Source organism: Euprymna scolopes, chromosome 8 (genome assembly GCF_053919585.1).
Source record: "Euprymna scolopes isolate OS-2025 chromosome 8, ASM5391958v1, whole genome shotgun sequence".
In the NCBI taxonomy this organism is placed as follows: domain Eukaryota; kingdom Metazoa; phylum Mollusca; class Cephalopoda; order Sepiida; family Sepiolidae; genus Euprymna; species Euprymna scolopes.
Window position 1 is genome coordinate 101,879,206 of NC_136489.1, and position 22,749 is coordinate 101,901,954.

The following is a 22,749-nucleotide window of genomic DNA, read 5'->3' on the forward strand; positions in this document are numbered from 1 at the left end:
GATAAGTGCTGATATATAGAGAAGAGAAACAGGGTGAGAGAGAGAGAGCGAGAGAGAGAGAGAGAAGATAAATAGTGTGAGAGAGAGGCAGAAGAGAAAGTTGTTCCATCCTCTTTCCCAAATTTCACTACTGTGCACGTTTGAACTCTCAATCTCGAGTTGCCTATTGGCCTTGAAAAGTGCTAATATAGAGAGAAGAGAAACAGGGTGAGAGAGAGAGAAGATAAAGAGTGTGAGAGAGAGGCCGAAGAGAAAGTTGTTCCATCCTCTTTCCCAAATTTGAATACTGTGCACGTTGAACACTCATGGTCGAGTTGATCCTCGAGTTGCCTATTGGCCTTGATAAGTGCTAATATAGAGAGAAGATAAAGAGTGTGAGAGAGAGGCAGAAGAGAAAGTTGTTCCATCCTCTTTCCCAAATTTCACTACTGTGCACGTTTGAACTCTCAATCTCGAGTTGCCTATTGGCCTTGATAAGTGCTAATATAGATAGAAGGGAAAGAGGGTGAGAGAGAGAGTAGATAAAGAGGGTGAGAGAGAGAAAGAGAAGAGAAAGAGGTCTAGAGAGAGATAGAGAGAGAAGAGAGTGAGAGAGAGAAAGAAATATGGTGAGTCGAGTTGATCCTCGAGTTGCCTATTTGCCTTGATAAGTGCTAATATAGAGAGAAGAGAAACAGGGTGAGAGAGAGAGAGAAGATAAAGAGTGTTAGAGAGAGGCAGAAGAGAAAGTTGTTCCATCCTCTTTTCCAAATTGTAATACTGTGCACGTTTGAACTCTCATCGTCGAGTCTATCCTCGATTTGCCTATTGGCCTTGATAAGTGCTAATATAGAGAGAAGAGAAAAAGGGTGAGAGCGAGAGAGAGAGAGAAGATAAATAGTGTGAGAGAGAGGCAGAAGAGAAAGTTGTTCCATCCTCTTTCCCAAATTCCACTACTTTGCACGTTTGAACTCTCAATCTCGAGTTGCCTATTGGCCTTGATAAGTGCTAATATAGATAGAAGGGAAAGAGGGTGAGAGAGAGAGAGTAGATAAAGAGGGTGAGAGAGAGAAATAATGCTTAATTCCCTCAAATGATTTTACAAGTTTCTAAAGACACGATAATCTGTTGGTGTAAGGCCTGCAGAATATGGAGAGCGATATAGCATTATCATGAAAGATTGGAGGCTAAAAAAAATTATGAGAGCACATGAAAAGTTAATTAGTTGCTAAATTCGTTGCTAAATTTGTATATCTACTTATATATAAAAATCACTTTGTGTGTGTCTGTCTGAGTTTATTCCCTATGGAGTCCTAAACGACTGGGACGATTATTTGGAAATTTCACACAAATGTACTTTGTGTCTTGGAGTGTTCTGAGATAAGTTTTGTATCAGAAAGCCTCTGATAAGTATCTATAATCGAAAAAATCTGATTAAAGGAGCAGTCCGATTTTGACCAGTCTAATATCAAAAGTATATCTAAGAAGTTTTATCACTTTTGCATTTTAAATTTTAGTTCAAGCTATTATATAAAAATAATTTTATAAAATCAACGGTAGGTTCTCTAGAGTGCAATGTAGACTATAATATATTGTGGACCACGTCACTGCAGGGAGACATGTGGAGTTTCTTCCTGGTGCACCGTACTACGTCCCTGACTAAAGCAGGCAATCAATTGATTTAGTTGAAAAATGGGAGAGTTCACTGATTTTGATGACAAAAGTATTGTTGATCTTTCGTCAATCTTAGGCAACGACTAGTCTCATTGCTGGTATATGTGTGTGTGTGTATAAAAAAGGAAAGACCAAAATTATATATATATTCAATAAACATTTAGTCTTTATTTCAAGACTTCCTCAAAATGATTGCTTTGAGGAAATAAAATGTTTTATTTCTTCAAATTAATCATCCCAACGTTGATGAATATGGCAGCTGTTAGGTAGGATGAGTGGTAATATGGATTATATTTAGTTAAATTTAGTTTTACACCAAGGGATTAAAAATCCTTTGTGAAAATTTTCAGATACCTTTGATTTTTGTGAAATTTTTCACAATAAGTATTCAAAATTAAATCATAAATATTCCCCAAGTTTTAGATTTTTTTTATTTTAAAAGGTTTTATTGGTTGCAATATGGACACAACCTCCTATTTGAAAACTAAATATTTTAGATTTGCATTAAATTTGATTCATTGTCATTAAACATTAATTAAGCAAAATTCTCCAAATTATTTTTCTCAAAGACCCTTAAGCTTAAGCCTGGATTTTGAACATCAGAAATTTAAACTCAAAACGATGTAATGGATTTTGATCAGAATTGGAATAAGACATAAGGTCTGGTATCATCATATCTTGATTTTAATCTTTATAAGGGAGCATAAAATTTGTGCAAGAATCTTTTGTTTGAGGAATTTTACTTATCCTAGGATGGATATTCTTTTTATATAAATCATGTATGTATATTATCAGAGTTATTCGATATTTGCTAGGGCGAAAATGTAATATATTTTTTTATTTAAACCTCTCTCTCTCTCTCTACCCCACCTCTTTCCACCCTCTCTTTTCCACTCAGCCTAGTCCTTTCTCTAGACATACACACTTTTCTACATTACTCATGGAATAAGTCGGCCTAAAATAAATAACTCCTTAAAAAAAGTCAGTTATTTCCCTTTAGTTAATATATCAAACATCTAGAAAACGAACCTCTCTGATAAAATCTGCATCGGTTTAACATCAAATAATGAATATTTTTTTCTAAGTTTTAGATATTATTCATCCGAGGCAGTGCTAATCAAGAAAACTTAGTTACTTACAACCAACTTTGTGGATGTTTGTAGTTTTAGCTGAACATACACACATAAAATCAACTGGTCTTTATACAATAGAAGAACATGTAATAAGTGGATTTTGTTTTCCCTTTCAGGTCTCTCACTGTTTAGGTATTTCACATCCGAGCTTACAAGAGGCTATCTTCCGGAAAAAGACCAAAAGAATTTTACAGAGAAACGGAAACGAATCTACACATTTATTCAAGTCCCACTTCAGTTGGAACAAGTAAGTCACCATTTTTATTTTTCCTTTTTCCACATTGCAAAGAGTATTCATAGTAAGTATCCACACCAAAATTTTCTTTTCATTATATCTGAAATTTTTTAATCTACACACATAAATTTTTTACAAAAGAAACAATGGTACCAAATTTATTTTGAGAGCTCAATTAACCACTGAATAATAATGCCTGCTCAAAGTTTGTTGGAAATTCGAAAATTTGTCATCTTGTGTGCTATTTGTCCAGAAGTCAATTTTGAGTGTATAACTAAAAGTATGGGCTTAAAAAATTAAAAATCCTTATAAATGCAATATCTTGTGATGGATGAAAATTAATCATGTTGGCAAAAAAAAAAAAATTATTTGATCAAAAAAGAAACAAAATCCTATTACCTCTCAAAAAAAAAGACATGAAAACAGAACTTTAACTTTGACCAGAAGATTTGTCACTTAGAACTGAGTATTACATAACATTTTGATCCACTGAACCGCAGGTTCTTCTGGACAATTCCAGTATGAATTTTCGGAGCCTTACACGTATTGTTTTAGATGTGTAGCATTACTACTTATATTATAAATTGAATAATAATTGTAATTAAATAATAATTATTTAAACTATCATTTCATGCTTACGCAATCATCAGTGTAGGGTAACAATTCCTGCTGATCATGAGATTCAAACCTAACTTTTGCTCCATTCGCTGAGCCCCTGCCTCAAGGCTACCAAACAATTGCCATGGGAACAAAGGGTATTAAGAACAATTAAACGCCTAATTTAGGCAAATACAATAACACTCTAGAATGTTTGCACGAGCAGAAGTCTTGAACATTGGATAGATGCTAGTTGATTCCATTAGTTATAACTCTGCAGACAGTGCCCATCCTTAAGTATTCTTAAAGGGACTTAATAATTATTCATTTTTTGAGCTAAAAAACAAGGAGGCTTTAATTTTGGAACAACTCTTTTGTGTGTGTGTGTGTGTGTGTGTGTGTGTATATATATATATATATATAAACACACACACACATGGGTTGCTTCAAAAGTAAAGTCTGCTCTTTTTTTTCTTTTTTTTCTTTTTTTTTTAACTCAAAAGGTTGAAGATCTACAAAGACAGGATTAGTGCGATTAAAATGAACAACCTTTTGTGCTCTAAAATTTAATTTTCTACATAGTCACCACTATTCTCAATATGCTTTAGCAAGGAATTCAATGAAGCATCGCTGCTTCTAACACACGTCCATGTTGCTTTCTTAGTCTCACACTGTCAATATATGCAACAGAGAGATGAAACTTTAAGGTCATGAATTCATCAGTTCAGTTATAACAATACAACTTGCAATCACCTCTGATCTATTCAGGCGGAATAAAAAACATAAGAGGCATTACTTTTGGAACATCCTTCATATAATACAAATCGTGATTTGTTATGCTGAAATTTAACATGTATGAAATTGAAGATTAATGTTTGACTTCTTGTGTATTTTACTGCTTTGTTTCAGCAGTGCGATGTTAAAGCAAAAGAATGCATTTTGCTGATATTTGTTGTTTCAGCAAAATTGTCTTTTTTTGCTGTTAATGTTGAAGTTGGCATTGTTGCTTCTCAAGCACCATTCAGCTTGTTTCTATTGCTGAAAAACTGTTTTATTCTGTATATTTTTGTTTCGACAAAAGTTGTGTTGACAGATTTGTCTTGAGGAAGAACATGAAGAATGAAGGCAAGTTTTTTTGTCTTTTTTTTTTTTAGAATCTAGTTTATCTGTTGTAGCAGCTGTATTGACATCCTCAGTGTGATTTGCTGACTAGCTTTTGTCAAGATTCTTGGTCTTTGTTACCATTATTTTTTTTTTTTTTATTTAAAAAAATTTTTATTTAATTTTTATAGCTCTTCCAAATCACATCCTTACATCATTTGTAGACATTTATGCTGACGACACTACCATTTATGGTAGCACATCTAAGACAGTAAACGACCAAGTTCTCTCCGATTCTCTCTTTTCTGGTCTTGAGCACATAGTACAATGGGGAAAGGAGTGGCTGGTTACTTTTAATGCATCTAAAACCAAGCTTCTCTCTTTACATCATCAACATTCTGATCCGCATCAATTGAAATGAATAACTCTCGTCTTCAGGCGGCCTCAAGTTTTGACAAGCTTCTGGGCTTGACCATTACTCCTGATCTTAAAATGGAACACATACATCAAATCTGTTGCCAAGGCCGCTGGAAAAATAGTGGGATCTTTCTATCGATCCAGTAGATATCTCACTACTGATGCAATTCTCTATCTATATAAGAGCCAGGTATGTCCAAGGATGGAATACTGTTGCCACATCTGGGTAGGAGCTGCTAGAAAGGACTTGTCCTGCCTTGATAGAGTTCAAAATAGACTTCGTAGCCTCGTAGGAGATGTCCTTTTTTCTTCCCTGTAACCTCTATCTCACAGAAGAGATGTTGCGAGATTGTCTCTGATGTATCGTTATTCTCATGGAAAGTGTTCGACTGAGCTTCAGTCTATGGTCCCCCCTCGCCAAACTTTCACAAGAAACACTCGTCTAGCTGAAAACACTATCAATAATTCCCCCCACTCTTTATCTGTGCCTAAACCTAAACGTAGATTCCATAAACAAAGCATCTTTCTTAGAACTGCACACCTGTGGAATTGTCTTTCATTTTCCTGCTTTCCCGCTGACTACCATATGGTTGTGTTCAAGTCTAACGTAAATAAGTTCTTGATGAGCTGTTCCATATAAGTTAACAAATTTACCGAATTTTCATTACTAATGAATACTATATTGTCCAATTTCTACTGTACACTCTTTAACCCTTATCCTTGAGTGGTCTCTTGGCCTTGATAATGTGGTGATGCCTGTTTTAATAAAAAAAAAAAAAAAAGCTCTCCCTCACTCCCCACCTTCAAACTTGATGCTTTGCTACTCAAAGTTTTCTTTGTCAACTTGGGTAAAGAGAGGGCATAATTGCTATTCTTGGTTTAAGATACAAACCTGTTTGAATGTGAACAAGACGAAGCAAGAGGGGGAGCCAACATTTCCACCCAAAGAGATGCTAAGCTCATTTCTTGTCTTGTGACATATCTAATTGTTTTTTATCATTATTATAAACTTGACATTTTCAAGACTGGCTTTTCTAGCTGATCATCAAACATTATAGATCAATAAGGTTGACAACTTGCATTGCATGAAGAGAAATTATATAAAAACGATAAGGGGGAAGGATGGAGTATGTGCTAGTTTGATTACAATATTTAGGCGTGAATAGAATATTTTCAGGGAGCTTCTGCCATTACTTACCAGCAGAGTGTTACCACTGTCAACCAAGGGAAGAATGTATCAGGCATATGTACACAATGTGATCATCTATGGAATTGAAACCTGGTTAGTGAAGGTTGAGGACATGTGTTGCATGGAGGGAAAAGATATGAGATGAGACATTGAATGAGAAAGATTAAATCTGGACAGTATAAAGAAATGTGTGTGAAACAGGCGACTTTGATGGTATGGCTATATTAGAAGAATGGATGAGTTCTTGGATTAGTAGATATAAAACAGTCGAAGTAGTAGGGTCTGTTCACAGAAGGCATAAAAATGAACTTTGATTTAACTTCTGTTTTACATGCTGGCATGTGTTGGATGGCTTTAAGAAATTGACTTCTAAAATAATCTATCTCTGGTCAGGTCTTTATTTATCCTTCTTTCTCTCAAGTCCATCCTTATCGTTTCCTTTCATGTTTATCTTTGCTTTCTACTGTCAACAGATCCTGCTACCTCAACTGTTCTACATCTTAATGTGGCCATACCATCAAAGTCTCCTGTTTTGCACATATCTTCCTATACCGTCCAGATTTAATCTTCCACTGAGGCATCAGAACTAATGTTGTCTTTAAAACTTCCATTATGAAAGTGCTATTTCAATGTTAATGAAAGACTGTTCATGACAGACTGGTAAAACTGCTGTTTCAAAGTTAATCTTGACATCCCCTTCCTACCAAGTTTTTTTTTTTCTCAATTTTACCGAATTGAAAGTAACATCTTTTAATTGTTTCTATGTTAAGTAGAAGCTGAAATAGCACAAAGTATGTATTTTTCTTTTTTTAATCTGCCCCCCCTCTCACACAAGATACAGTGCCACCAAGATGTAAGGGCTACTATTTGGAAACGAGTTGTTTGTTCACATTACAATTGAACTTCTGCATGTCAGTACAGTCAGGTAAAAAGGGGCCTGGGAAAGAATCCCAAAGTCTAGCAGTTCAAGGGAAGAAACTATTTAAGTAGAAGGCTTTCCAGAATCTAGGGATCTCTACAGTGTTGGGTTGGGATTTTGTTGTTTATCGGGTTTGTTGGGGGCATTTATGTTGCGGGGGCACCAGTGCTTTGAGTTTATCAGAGTACATTCTATTAAAGTACTTGTAAAACTTGCACGGGGATGCCACATTTCGACAGTGGGACAGAGGTTGGAATTTGGAGTTTGGCTGACAGTGTAGGACTTGTTAGGTTGGCAACCTTTTCTTTTTATTTATTTATTTTTTTAACCTCATCTAGGAGAGACTAGTGGTAGATGTACCAGCCCAGATGTGACAACAATACTCCATACATGGGTAAATAATGGCTTTGTAGAGACACAGGATACACTCGGGGGGTGAGTAAGCTTCTAGCACAGTAGAGAGCTCACCTCCTTCGCAGCAGTCCTAGCAATTAGCTTAATGTATTTGTTGCAATTCATGTTTGTGAATGTTAAGCCTAGGAGCTCAAGGGAAGTACTTTCAAATACTGTATCTTTAGCCATGGCGATCGGTGGTTGAGAAGGTTTCTTGTAATTATTGAAGGAAATAAGCTTTATCTTGGTGGCATTGAACTTTACCATCCAGTTTGAGACCCATTCCACTACAGACTGGAGGTCTTCCTCTAGAGTTTTAGCCATTTCCTTAATTATGTACTCATTCGTTTTCCCCTCATGTCTATTATAGAGCGTCGTGTCATCAGATATCCATCTCAGAGACCATTTTATTACGGTCCTTTATGAGTATCAGGGATAATATAGGTCCAAGGATTGACCCCTGTGGCAAACTCAAATTAATAAGTTCTAACTTGACCGAAAACATAAGCTCCTTGATGGAGTTAACGAGTAGAAAGGAGCAGGGGGGCGTTTTAAAAGAAAGATGGATGCTTGTTAAGATAGTCGACAGATCGATTTTTTTTTTTAAATATGTGGTTTTAAGCAAAAATATCAGTACTTAATTATTATATCGAAAATAGTAAAATATCCAAAAATTACAAAAATGCATTGAGTAAAAAATTATTTATAGTTAAAAGTAAATTTTATGGAAAATAATACTTATCTCCCTTTTTGCAACTTTAATGACTGACGTTTTGTTTTGGACCGTAGTGATAGACTTTTTCTTTTTTTTTATTACTAAAAACACAATCACAGTTGTTTTACTCAATGAATTTCCGTAATTTTTTGATATTACTATTTTTGATATAACAATTAAGTAAGCAATTAAGTACTGTTGTTTTTGCTTAAAACCATATATTTCTAAAGAAATCGATCTGCTGATACTATCTTAACAAGCACCAAAAGATGTTTCACATATTTCTTTTTTTAATTCTATTTTATTATCGACTCCTCCAGGCAATGCCGAGTAGCCCTGCTAAGTTAGTAATACAACTAACTTAAATCCCTGTTTGCTGAACACATCGATAGAGATAATTAATGTATTTAGTGAATGTATTAAGTGAGATTTAAATCTAATAGTCAAATTATACATGACTATAAATAAAACAATAAAATCTTGTATTGATCAATGATAGCATTGTAAGGTTTGGTTCATAATAGCCAACGTTGATTGCTGAAAAAAAAAATGTCATCACCTCCATTCATCTCTGGTAACAAGGATTTCATACCAGCCGAAAATCTATCCTTAAACTCTTTTGCACAATGAAATATTGCCTGACTCTGTCTTAGCAGCTGCACACTTCCAGACCTCCTCTTTTTAAGGGAAGGGAGAGGGGGTTGTTGCTGATCGCCTGAGGCACCCTACTGGAGAATGCTGATAGATTCATTCTTAGCTACTTTTGTACTCTGTCAGGGAGCTGCCTAATCCCCCCCACACACACACACACACGCCCGCTCTCTCACATGTCCGTCTTGAGCCACACCTTGCTCCAGTGGGAAGCAAGTAAATGATGACCTCTACACTCTAATATGATGGAGACTTACCTAACCAAAGTGGAAGAAAGAAAATTGTTTCTACATATGCTTGCGGATATAGTTAACTTGCGAACTGAACATTCACAAAGCTAAAATTTAATGACCCAGCGAATGCGGCATCAGTCAAAGTGAAGTTAATTCAAGCATGAGTTTTTAATTTTTTTTTTTAGTCTAGAGTGAGATGGTCTAAAAAAGGTGTGTTTTAGTTGAGTGGTAGTTAGTCTCTGGAATTGGTGAAGACAAGACACATCGTTATATCATTCAAATATGATAGTGTTTGAATATATGGTTAAGTGGCAGTTTTAGTCATTTAGAACTGCTTTAAAGCTTCACCGCTCACTCATTTTTCAACCAAATTTCAAACTATTACAGTTTATAAATCACTTTCTCAGCTATATTGTGAAAAAAAAAATTTTTTTCAATTTTCGTTCAGTAAAACAAAAGTTATGATGAATTTACTTGTGTTCAAAATCGTAAAAATTCGTAAGGAGGTGAGCGACATTTTTTTATGACTGGTTTCCATAGCAACCACATTGCTTCAGCAACTAGTGTTGCTACTAATTCACCGCTCTTACGAAAAGAGAAGTAACAAGTGAAACAGAGAATGAAAGCAGACAAGTGGCGTACATTGTTTTACATATGTGTGCGCTATGTTTATGGGGGCAAAAAAACAAGACTGAAATTAAACAAAGAACAATTGAATTTACTAGAAGCCTGGAAAAATCATGAATTACAATAGAAAAATGCGAGCATGAAAAGTAATATGGTTAAGCTTAAACATAGAAAAGAAAAGAAGATATTCTAGTAAAAAATATAATAAATTTATAACTTAAAATATTGCAGCATTAAGAATTTTTTTTTAACTTCAATTTAACATTATATAATCAATTTTTAATGGTACAATATTTTAAGTTATAAATTTATTTTTTTACTAGAATATCTTGTTCTTTTCTTTTCCATGTTTAAGCTTAACCATATTACTTTTCATGCTCGCATTTTCTATTGTTATATATATATATATATATATATATATATATACTTATAGAGAGAGAGATAAAGAGAATAAGAGGAAAATATATCTCTATATAAAGTTAGGTATGTGTATATGTTTGCATATTTGTGTATCCCTAAACAAATTAACTGAACATTATGAATTTTGGGACACAGCTACTAGGTGTAAGAGGTTCAAATGTAGGCTATATTTAGTTTTAGTAAAAAGGGGATGGAAGCCCTTCAAGAAAATATAGATACCTCCATATCTTGTGAAATTTTAATAATTGGACATCAATTAATATTGTTAAATAGTTTGAGCGATTTCTACTTAAAAAAGAAAAGAAAAAAATCATGGCAAACTAAAATATTTACTTTTCACAAATTATTTCATTTATATCATAGCATTTTCAGACAGAAAGTCATCTGTTTGTGAAAATTCATATTCAAACGAATTGAATATCTCTTTTTTTTTAATATCTTATAATTTTAAACTTCATGTTCAAACAGGGCGATAAATTGAATATTTTTGTTTAAAATTATAAGACACTTAAAAAATCTTATTCAGTCAGATATTAATTTAATGCAATGACTAAATGATACCATGTGACTAAGTCACTTCATAAAAATTATATTTAAAAGAAAAAAACTAGAGAAGAATGACCGGCATGCAACAGCTGTTTAAAAAAAATGCTTTGCACCATTTTGTCTATTCTGTAAAATGTGCTATTGATTTTACTGCAAAATCGATGTTTTTACTGACATATATTCTTTCATTAAATTATCTTTCTAAAAATGTAAATTTATTAAGAGAAAAGGCAAGCAGGAAGAGGAGTCAAACATACATGCTAGCAAATTAATTCCAAGACAACGCTGGGAAGATACAACTAATAATAATATAATTTAACAGGTCATATCTTTTAATTACTAATGTCATAGAGAGAGTTGGAGGAGATAGCTCTCTTTCACTACCAAAGTACTCTTCCTGCAACGCAAATCATCCTGTACTAATTTTCTAACAGATTAGTTGTCCACACCTAACAGTGCTTGGAACTCATTAATGGAAATATTTTTTTTATTATTCAAATTTGAAAATGTAATTAAAATGCTTTGAAAATGATAAAGAAAATATTAAGAGTATCCCTTCAAAATATGTCCAAGAAAGAAAGTGTAGGTAGAAGCTTGTTTAGTCTGAAAATGTAGAGTATCAAATATATAATAAGATTTTAATATGTAGTAATAACGATTCTACCAACATGCGTTGTTTGGAAAAAATTTTCTGACAGTGTGAGTAGATTCGAGTGTGTGAGGGGAAAATTCCTCTGACTTTCTGTATTGATGATTTTTCAGGCAGATTAAAAATAAAAACAAGGGAAATTGAATGAAACATCTATAATTTCTGAAAACGCCAATAATTAGCTTAAATCGATGCCGAAGCATATTTATGCATGCCATTTCTGTTAAGAAAGCTATACAAGTCAATAAAATAGATTGGAAACTATTAGCTCATGAGTTTAAAATCATGTGGATGCACACTTTTGTAATCCTTTACATTTTTTTTTTTTTTTTTTTTTTTTTTACATTAACAGCTACGAATTAGGAATGCTTATTTTTTTTTTTATTTTTTTTTTTTTCAGTAATTACTTAAAGTAAATACCAAACATTTGATCATCTTAATTTTTAAATTCATTAGCTTTATAATAATTACATCTACACCAAAAATACATGCAGTAGATGATCAATAAATAAGGAGTTTACAACTATTCTTACACCTATGTGCATCCATACCTTTTTCAGCATTTACTCTGCTTCTGCAAACATTCAACTGAATCGTGATTATCATTTGAACAAAATCTATGTATTCTATTTATATTAAACTGATTTATTAACATTAAACTACTCTATTAAAGAATTTACACTAAAATATATGGAAACAGCACTAACCCTATGCGAGTTTAACAGACTCCCTCCAGAGGAGGAAGTTCCATGAAAGTATGAAATTCACAAGCAGTCCTCAGTCGCATGTATATCCGCACTAAGGGTGATGACGATGTTAGGTTTTTGCAACTCTTACAGAGAAGTGTCGATGTCCTGTATGTAGCGGAACGTCGACTAAAATATATAAGTCCACATAGCTACATAAATAGACTTTTTCTTAATTCTTAAAATCGCAAATATCAATACGTTCTCCACTAACTGAATAAAAGCTGGCAGAATGAATTTACACACGGTCTACATGCTAATTTTTTTGCAATTATTTCAAAGGCGATCAAATTAAATTCATCATGTTTTTAGCATACATTTAACTATTAACTCCATATAATCTAGATTCAAACAGCATTACATAGACCTGTCTAGTTATTTAAGTTATTATTTGGTAGTTTATATGAGGTTTATTTTTTTCTTTTCTTATTGTTTTGAGTACAGTAATGATTACAAAATTTTTCTATCTTTCGAGGTACACACAATTCATTTATTTTAATCAAAACATACATTAAAATTACATTTTTTTTTTTCTATTTTCTTTACAAATATTTAATTTTTCTCTCCTATAAGAAATGGTTAATGTTGGCAGAATAAATTTAGCCCAAAATAACATCGGCATAATTAACCACCATGGGGGCGTTTTCTGCTTCAGATAGTTTATAGCATCACTGTTTTCATAATATAAACGAATTTATTTTTAGTTTGTTTATGCATTTTCTTTTTTATTTATAAAACTAAATTAATTTTAATTAAAAAAAAGCAAAACTTTTGAATTTTTGGAATCTTCATTATTTATTTTATTTATTTATTTTATTTATTTATTTTTCTTTAATGTCACATTTACATAGTGTACAACGTTTATTTCATTGATTTTATTTCTCAAACCAGACGTTCAATTGATTGAATCCAAAAGCACCTCCTGTTGTTTGTTTGATGAAAAGAAAACAAATGTCCAAGGGTCAGGGTTTATAGTAAAGGTCATTCTACTTGGTTGGTTGCAAATCAATAGCATTTTTCAGTATTTTAATAGTGGCCATTTGGCATACTGATTAATGGGCTGGGTGACCAATGTTTAATTCTCTATCGAGTCATATCAAAGACTCAAAAAGTGGTCTTTGGTGCCACTTTGCTAAACACTCAGCATTGTAAAGCGTGGATTAAAGATGAGTGGAGTAATCTTAGCAGAGGAGTGGTGCCTACTTTTCTACCTCAGTACAAGAAATGAAAAAAAGAGCCTTTGTGTTGCTCTTGACTATGGTCTATCACTTCTATCTGTTTTAAAGGAAGTCAAGTTCGGTAAGGAACAGACTATTGATTTTAAAGATGAGCAATTCACTAGAATCTTTCCACATTTATGTATGCAGTCTTTTATTCATGTCTGCTGTGACCACATCAGGCTGTCTGAAGATGCTGGCTTCTTGACCTAAAATGCACCAAACATAGATAATATATTTTTGTTTCTTCCTTTCACATTGCGAAACTTAATCATGTTCTGCGAACTCAACAAAAACAATTTTCATCTACAGAACAACCAAACCAAACACCATGAATAGATATTTAAAGATATAAAGAACTTGATGCAAAATTATTGTATTTTATTTGGCATTAAATAACCCAAAAGGGTTGATGTGCCATAAAACAACAAAACCAAACCAAATTTATTGAAACAGAAACAAATAAAAAAAAATTTTGTTCGTTTTTTATTCTTCGACGAGTGTACACCCTTTCATCAAATATCCATATTTATATAAAATGTCTCCGTGAAGGTTAAAAATAGTATATATAAACATCTCGAACTGGAAAGTTCAAAAACAGAAGAAAAAAAAATGTATCAATCAGTACAAAAAACAGAAAGAATAAAAAGAAAAAGAAAAAAAAGAAAATGTGCAGGATTTTTTTTTTTTCTGAATTCATTTAAGCAGGGAGGTGTCAAGACTTGTTATCAGCTTTCTCCATTCTTTAAAACCTAGAAATTGTTTTGTCCAGCAGGTTTTTTTTTTTACTTACTAACTTTTGTGGGACAGAACATATATGTTCATGTGTGTGCATGTGAAAATATATGCTTTTGTATATATTTTCTATTCTTTTTATGTACCAATCTTTTTAACTCCAAAGTTCAATGCTTGTTAAGATATAACAGAGCATATATATATAACAATTTTGCTAGATTCCAAAGTCCAAGATTACCAGTTTTTTTTTTTTTTTTTTAACAAAACCTTACAGATCTGTTTTATTCATGGAGGAACAACCAATATTAGCATGTGAATTCCTGATATTTCCTCCATGGATCTCTGTTTTGAAAAATTAATTGGTTAGAGTAAGCTGAATAAAATGTTGGACTTTAGAATCTAGCAAAATCTTTATATATACGCGCACACACGCACCCATGAATAAATACACGAGTGAAGGACGAGAAAAGTTTTCTTTGAGCAGATGAACTAAATAAAAAAGATAAAATTAGTAGCTTTTTAGCTAAGAATCGCTCTAATTAAAAATAAAAATAATAAAAAAAAATGTGCTCTTTTTCTACCCTCTCTATCCCTTAATCTCACCCTTTTTCTCTCGCTCTCTCTCTCTTCACTCTATTTCTTTCTTTCTCTCTGAAAAGTGCATTTCAATGTGATAAATCTTTTTAATCTCCACACTTTATCTACAGACTATAAGCAGACAATGATGATGACAAAACCGCAATTAACACTTAACAAAGGCCTTTGATATTATTGATTACTAGCAAGGTTACCCGAAGTTGCCCGGGTTAAAAGATAACATAAAGCTCCAGAACATTCTAAAACTAAACATCAGCTTAGGTGAATAGGTTCTTACCTTATTTTAACATCGCCTTATTTTAACATCCCCTTACGTTACTGGCTGTGTCATTATTTACCGCATCTCAAAGGTAAATATATAAATATTGAAACATAAGTACGTCTTTACAACTAGCACTTATTTTTATCAGATTTATTCGGATAAACCACCTTCACTCCACCCGCCCCTGGTAACTCAAAATTAATTTGGAAATATACATAGCACTCATTTTGTTTGAATTCTTCAAACTACTGGTCTCATTTTGAGTGTCATTTTCACAAAATTTCAATCAACGTAATCTCCGTCAAACGCAGAAATCTGCATAGAATTTCGAACGGAACTCTTTATTTACTTCAGAGGTAGCATGCTCTCATTCTGTCAGACTTAAGTAATTTGCAATTGTATTTTTCGGTCACTTACATTGACCATTCCTCATCTCAAAAATTTGCAAATGCAATGCATAACACTATTAAAATTTCTGTAACAATGGCATTTGAAGTCGCTACAAAACCACATGGATCAAGGGCAAAACGAGGGAATGGTAGTTCAAATAGCTTGAACATGTATTGAGCTTCCTTTTTTCTTTTTCTTTTTTTTGCGGTGTATGGGAATAACAAATGTTGTAGGTGATAGATGTTCGTTCAAGAAAGCGGTGGTCACATAGGTTTGAAAATATCTCTGGAGTCTGACCACCGAGGTGTTTCTTTGTTTGAAATAAAATTAGTACCTTAATTGGAATTCAGAATGAAGGCAACTGACTTGAGAAAAATAATGTCAGAGATTATCTGCAGATAAGTTCTTTAAATGGACATTATCTAGCCGTTATCTCCATTCAATATCTAGAGTAGTCAGCTTCTGGGTAGTCAAATGGTGACCACTTACAAAGGCCAGAATCTAAAATTTCTAGTCAGGGGTGTAAAGATTCTAGAAGATGGAAAGTTAGTCGGCTCTCTGTCAGTAGGTTTTTCTGAGGGCTGGTGACCAGTGTGCCTCTTCAGACAAGACGGATGCCTAGAGTTCTTAACTAAAAGACTGTTGATTGGACTTATATTCTGATTTGGTAAGGCAAAAATTTAACTTAAAAAAATGAGTCCCATTTTAATCTCCAAAGTAAAGTAAACCGTTTACTATTTGTTTATAAACTAAAGTTTTGGGTTTTGTTTGGAACAAGAATTCATTTGTTGCAGCATTGACTAAATTGAACAACTTTGGACTAGGATAACAATTGAGACGATTACAACCTGTGCAGTAAATATACATAGGCTGATGATGATACCATTTAAATTTGAAGTCTCGGGGAAGCAATCGACAAGAAAGTTAATGATGAATTGGACAAATGCTCAAGACTATGATCTTCATAAAAATGGCCTTCACTTGAACCGACTTTGTGATCAAACTAAGTGAAGACAAAAATCTATTATTGCAGATCTCGCCATAGCTTAGGAATAATGCCAGAAAAAGAAACATGGAATTCTTTGTAAGATTTTAAATGTGTATTTTTGTAATTGTATTTGATGTTAGTACATAATTCAGTTTTTAATTGCATCACCAAGCAGATGACAGACTCCAACTGTATAAAGAAATCATTAAGATTCAATTTAAAAAAAGATCAGAATAATGACCACCAAAGAGATCGGCCAAACAAATAAGGGTTGAGACTGTCATGCTGTTTCTTCTGCTGAAAGACGAGCACAAAACCATGAGTGGCAGAATTTCGGTTTCACGCATGTGGCGAATCTCTCTGGAGTATAAATCAAGTCATCCATGTCGTATGACAACCTTCCTCTTTTAAATTCTAATCAGCAACTGACTTTCAATTTGATTATTTATTTACAAATATATATATATATATATATATATATATATATATATATATAATAAAGTTGATTTTTTTTTTTTTTTTTTTTTTTTTTTCATTCAAGTCAAACACCATAGGACTATACACAAGCACCACACATATTACAATATGGACACACTTTCAGCCATCACCTAATGCATGCTTCCAGAAATTATAAGTCAGTTTTATACAATATTATAATTTCCTACATTAATTCCAATCAAACTGACTCTTCAAAAACAGTTATACTTTGAGGAAGTAAGAGTATGTTTCACTCAGTCTAAAAAATTTACTATTACTTCCTCATGCAAAGTCTTAGTTTTAATTTTTAAAATTTATTTACTTCTATTTGTATTGTCTAGAAGCATCAGAACAAACAATAACTGACCCCCCCCCCCCCAAAAAAAAACAATGCACAAACATTGATTCCCCCCACACACACACACACACTTTAAAACATCAAATATTTTACAGATATTTTTAATACTTATTCTATTATATTCCAGCTCTGGCAAAGCCGTGGACAAGTCCTGCTAGTTTCAAATATATCTGTTTAATCCACTTGTTCTCATGTATGGGAATGCAATTGATCCCCGGGTCGCTGACCACCAAGTAACCTTTTACAATTAAGTTTGAAGACATTATGTCTTGCTTAAAATTATAATTTCTTTTTGTTTTTATTGTTGATTCCAAATACAACAATCATCCTAATAGTATTGTTCATTTGATGGAACCAGGCATAAAAATCTTAACAATACACACTTTGGATGTAGTCCTTCACTGCTCTCCAGTGTATTTCACTCCTTTCTAACTTTCTCTTACACAGAAACTAGAATTCATGCCAAATCAGTCTATTTGCAATACAATCAATTTTATGTACAAACAAAAAATTTACAAGTTAAAAATAAGATTAATAGCTTTCTAGTGGAATTAAAACCTGATGTAATATTGCCAGTGGGATTATTATATACTATGTAATTGCACAGCGCAGAACAATTCATAATTGCAGTAATAAAACTGTCTTTTATGAAGTAATAAATAACCTTTATAAGTGTAAATGGTTTTACAAGTCAATAAGGAAATCTTTTGAAGTATATCTTTTTAAAAATCTGGACCCAGACTTTCAGGCAGCCAATGTGGACAGGAATATATGAGTTTATAATGATGATGATGATGCCTTCGATTTCATAAACAAAAGCTATACAATATAACTAGCTTATAGCAATAGTATGTATATAATATGTATACTAAAAAAAAAATAGTAATTTCAAGATGGGTAAAATATATTCCCCCACCCATCCTTGAACAGAACAGTTTTGCACCACTTTTTATAGACGCTTTTAAGATTATCTGTTCTTATATCTGTTCTTATTAATTGTTATTAATTTTAATAAAGGAAACTGGTCTTTTTAATTATTATAATCTTGGATGAAGTTTTTTTTTTTTTTTTTTTTTTTTTTTTTTTTTACCATGAAATTCTCTCAAGAAAAATTTGTTCTGGACTTATATGGCGGTTACCATAAATTTTAACGACGTTTGAAAAAGGGTCACCATTTCGGTCGGTCCCCCTTTTGGGGGCACTTCCAAAATTAGAGAGAACAAGAGTGCTGAAAAAGAAAGGTTGTGGAAAAGAAAACATTGCGTTATAATTAAGTGTGACGAGACTTTAGGATTGATGATGTTTTATAAAAGTTTCCAAGATTTAGGTGTACAAAGAGGATGGTACATTTTCTTCGATAAAAGTCATTACCCAGGGAAACTGGTCAGTCGCATGTTGATGCTTCTATCGTTCGCGCATGTCTGAGACAGATTTCTTCTTTGTATCTCCCTCCAGGACAGTCTTCTATTCTGATTAGCTGAAACCTCTGGTGATGTTGAGAGAAGAAGGGAAAAGTAGAAGAATAGGGAGAAAGAGAGAAATAAGGGAAGCATACTGTAGCAGCATCATAGTAATAGTTCACTACACTTATATTGTTTGTGTGATGGAAAGTGACCTACTTTTAGCCAATTCAAAGCTTTGTGAATATGGATGATTAGTGAATTCAAAACACTAGTGATGTCTTGCATGTCCAGCGGCCATTTAGGGGGGAGGGACATGCTCAGAAGTTCTTTTTAGAAAAGTTTATTAGGGGTACAAAATTTATACATGACAGAAGAGAGTTCTTTTTAACCCTAGATGTCTTTTGCTATCCTCATCAGGGACGAATGATGGCATTTTGATTTTTAAAAAGAAAATAGGGGGGAGAGAAAATAAAAAGGAACAAACCATATTATGTGTTCATCAACGTTTCGTCTTTATTTCGAGACTTCCTCTGGATGAATGAGATTAAGAAACAAAAAATACCAATACAAAATATTTGAAAATGTTTCACGTGCACAGTGTGACGCAGTTCTATTTCAGAGAAACGGAAAAAAGACGTTGGAAATTCAAAAAGGAGGGGGAGGGCTGGTGCTGTTAAAGAGAAGAAATTTTAGTGACGTCATATAGTCGTTAATGTAATTTTAAAACTATGAATGCAAGTTAATATTCTTATTGGGAAAAAGATATATCATTCATCCAGAGGAAGTCTCAAAATAAAGACGAAACGTTGATGAACACATAATACGGTTTGTTCCTTTTTATTTTCTCTATTTTGTCGAAATACTATTTCCATCATTTTCATCATATATATATATATATATATATATAATAAAATATGCATCAAGGGCGCTTGAAAGCCAAATACAACGTAATATTAGGAAAATAAACAAATATTTTACTTGTTTGAAATTTATCACAAATATATTTCAGAAGTATTCTCCATCTTCAGTGTGTTTCTTTTTTTTCTTTTCTTCTTCCTTGCCATGTTGTTAATTTGGAGAAAGAAGTTTTTAAAGAGCCGCGCATTGTTTCTAGCGGTCGTGTTTTGAAATGTTTGAACTGTGCATAGCCAACACAAGAATAACGTCAAAGAATGAGAGTTCATATAGAAACGTTGCTTTAATTTTAATAAAATAAAAGACGCATCAAGCGCGCTTGAAAGCCAAATACAACGAAATATTAGGGAAAAAAAAAGAAACAACACACTGAAGATGGAGAATACCTCTGAAATATATTTATGTGATAAATTTCAAACAAGTAAAATATTTATTTATTTTCCTAATATTACGTTGTATTTGGCTTTCAAGCACACTTGATGCATATTTTATTTTATTCAAATTAAAACAGCGTTTCTATATGAACTCTCATTCTTTGGCGATATATGTGTGTGTGTGCGTGTAATAGATATTATTAAAGAAGAGAAGAAAAAAAAACTTGTGAAATAATACAAAAAAAATAAAAATGACATCGTTCGCCCCAGATGAGGATAACGAAAGACGTCTCCGGTTAAAAAAAACTCTCTTTTCTGTCATATATATTTGTAAGTGTTAGCAATTTGTATGTATGGGTAATAGTCCATTTTGAAAGATGAGACACAACGACAATGAAGCAAACTGAAAAAAAAAAATGCAATAAATTGGAATATTGAGTTTTGGTTATTTGTTTTATTTTCGGGGGGGGGGGTATCTAAAAAAAAAAAGGCATAATACTACAAAACCAATTGTGATAGGCATTAGATTTATAGAAAGCAATCTTGGTGAGCATTTGACCAACAAGATGTTTGTTTACATTACTTTTAAGTTTCTGTATATTGTTACAATCATGGGAAAGCAGGGACGGATTTTTAAAGGTGAGCAGTTCAAGGAAAGAAGTTATACGGTATAAAATAACTTTCCCAATTAAGGGGGAGTGATTTTTGCTGCTGGTCGGATGGGCAAGAGACATTTATTGCAGAGATACAATTGCAGTGTTATTCTGGTATTGTCTAAACCAGTTCCTTGCAAATTTGGGAATGTCATTGAGACATTATTATGCGATAAAAGATTCTTCAATTTCTTACAAAAATCAATTATGAAGAACTCTGAGGGATGTGACATGTATGGGAAAGGAATATATTTATTTAAAGTTGCCTTAATGAACAGCTGTTCCTGGTCATAGCAGGTAATATCCTTAAGTTTTAGTCTTTCAACATCTCTCCAGGCTGTTCTACGCATTCGTATTTATGACTTACACCAACCAATTATATTCTTGTGAAAAGGAACCTGATCAATGAACCTGAGGTAATCTCATCAGCATCGGACAAAGCCAAACGCTTTGCCAAAAACTTTGCAGCTAATTCTACCCTATGCGATCACGTTCGCCAACTCCTTTTATTTCCTCCTGTGTCTGAAAACATGCTATGCAACATACAAATATCAAAACCTCGATTCCAATAAAGCAACTGACCCTGAGAGCATTCTTATTATAGTTTTGAAACCTTCAACCAGAACTAGCTTCCATACTTACAAAACTGTTCAAGTGTTGTCTTAAGGAGAATTGCTTTCTGAAAAACCTCATCAGTGTGTCCCGTATTCAAAAATTCAGGTGATTGCTCATCTCCCTCTTAATACAGGCCAATAAAAACGACATGGTCTCTGAAAGAAATAAACATTATACCGGTTGTGATAGGAGCAACTGGCTTAATAAAAAAGAATCTTCATAAATACTTAGAAGCAATCCCTGGAAGACCAAGCTGTAATGAAATACAGATAGCAGCCATAAAGGGAACAGTATCTATTCTTAAAAGAGCCTTCGAATATAAATTTAAATCATAACGGAATCAAGTGTTAGTTCGAGGAAGGAGCCCCTTGATCTCTTCTGAAGTAAAATACAAAAAAAAAAGCCAATCAATCTTCTGTGTGCCATGAGTAAGTTGCTGGAATCTGTGTTAAATAGAGAAGTAGTCATCCACCTCAGCAAAAATAACCTCCTCAGTGACATGTAATATGGTTTCCGTTCTGCTATATCTATAGCAGATGTGCTAACAGTTATATCTGATAGGATTAGTGAATCTCTCAATGGAGGCTTCCTTTCTAGGGCAATTGCCCTTGACATATCAAAGGCCTTTGATAGGGTATGGCATAAAGGTCTACTCCACAAAATCTTAAGTTATGGTATAGCTGGAAATGTCTTTTCAATTATTAAATCATTTCTCTCTAATAGTTTCATAAGAATAGTGGTTGATGGGCAGAAATCAGAAGCTTACAGTATTAATGCTGGAGTCCCCCAGGGGTCCATCCTGGGCCCAAGTCTCTTCCTGATCTACATCAATGATCTCCCAAATCGCATCCTAAGATCATTCATAGACATTTATGCTGATGACACTACCATTTATGGCAACACTTCAAAGGCCATAAATGACCAAGTTCTCTCTGATTCTCTCTCCTCTGATCTTGATCACGTGTTGCAATAGGTAAAGACGTGGTACAATGGGGAAAGAGGTGCCTGGTTAATTTTAATGCATCGAAAACCAAGTTTCTATCTTTCCATCATCAGTGCTCTGATCCCCATCTGGCATCAATTGAAATGAATGGCTCTTGTCTTAGGGAGGCTCCATATTTTGACAAGCTTCTAAGTCTGACCTTTACTCCTCTGTTGCCAAGGCTACTGGAAAAATGGTGGGATTGTTCTACTCCTCCAGTAGATATCTCACTGCTGATGCAATTAATTCTCTACCTGTAAAAGAACTAAGTATGTCCAAGGATGGAGTACTGTTGCCACATCTGGTCAGGGGCTGTAAGAAGCAGCTTATCCTGCCTTGACAGAGTTTAAAATAAACTTTGTAGCCTAGTGAGGGATGCCCTTTCCTCTTCTCTGCAACCTCTTTCTCACAGAAGACACATTGCAAGCATGTCTCTGCTTTATTGTTATTTTAATGGCAAGTGCTTGTCTGAAGCTCCAATCTATAGTCTCCCTAGCCTAAATTTCACAACACTCTTCTAGCTGAAACCACTATCAATAATTCAATAATTACCCCCACT

General features: G+C 33.4%; 1 protein-coding gene across 2 annotated transcripts in view; it reads left to right on the top strand.

Moving 5' to 3' along the window:
- LOC145283674 (transmembrane anterior posterior transformation protein 1 homolog) overlaps positions 1–22,749 on the top strand; it is a 132,009-nt gene that overhangs the window by 54,776 nt on the left and 54,484 nt on the right. For both annotated transcript variants that reach the window (XM_080132686.1, XM_080132687.1), the window contains exon 2: positions 2,903–3,033. In XM_080132686.1, the coding sequence (XP_079988812.1) occupies positions 2,903–3,033 (131 nt within the window). The remainder of the gene's footprint in view (positions 1–2,902; positions 3,034–22,749) is intronic.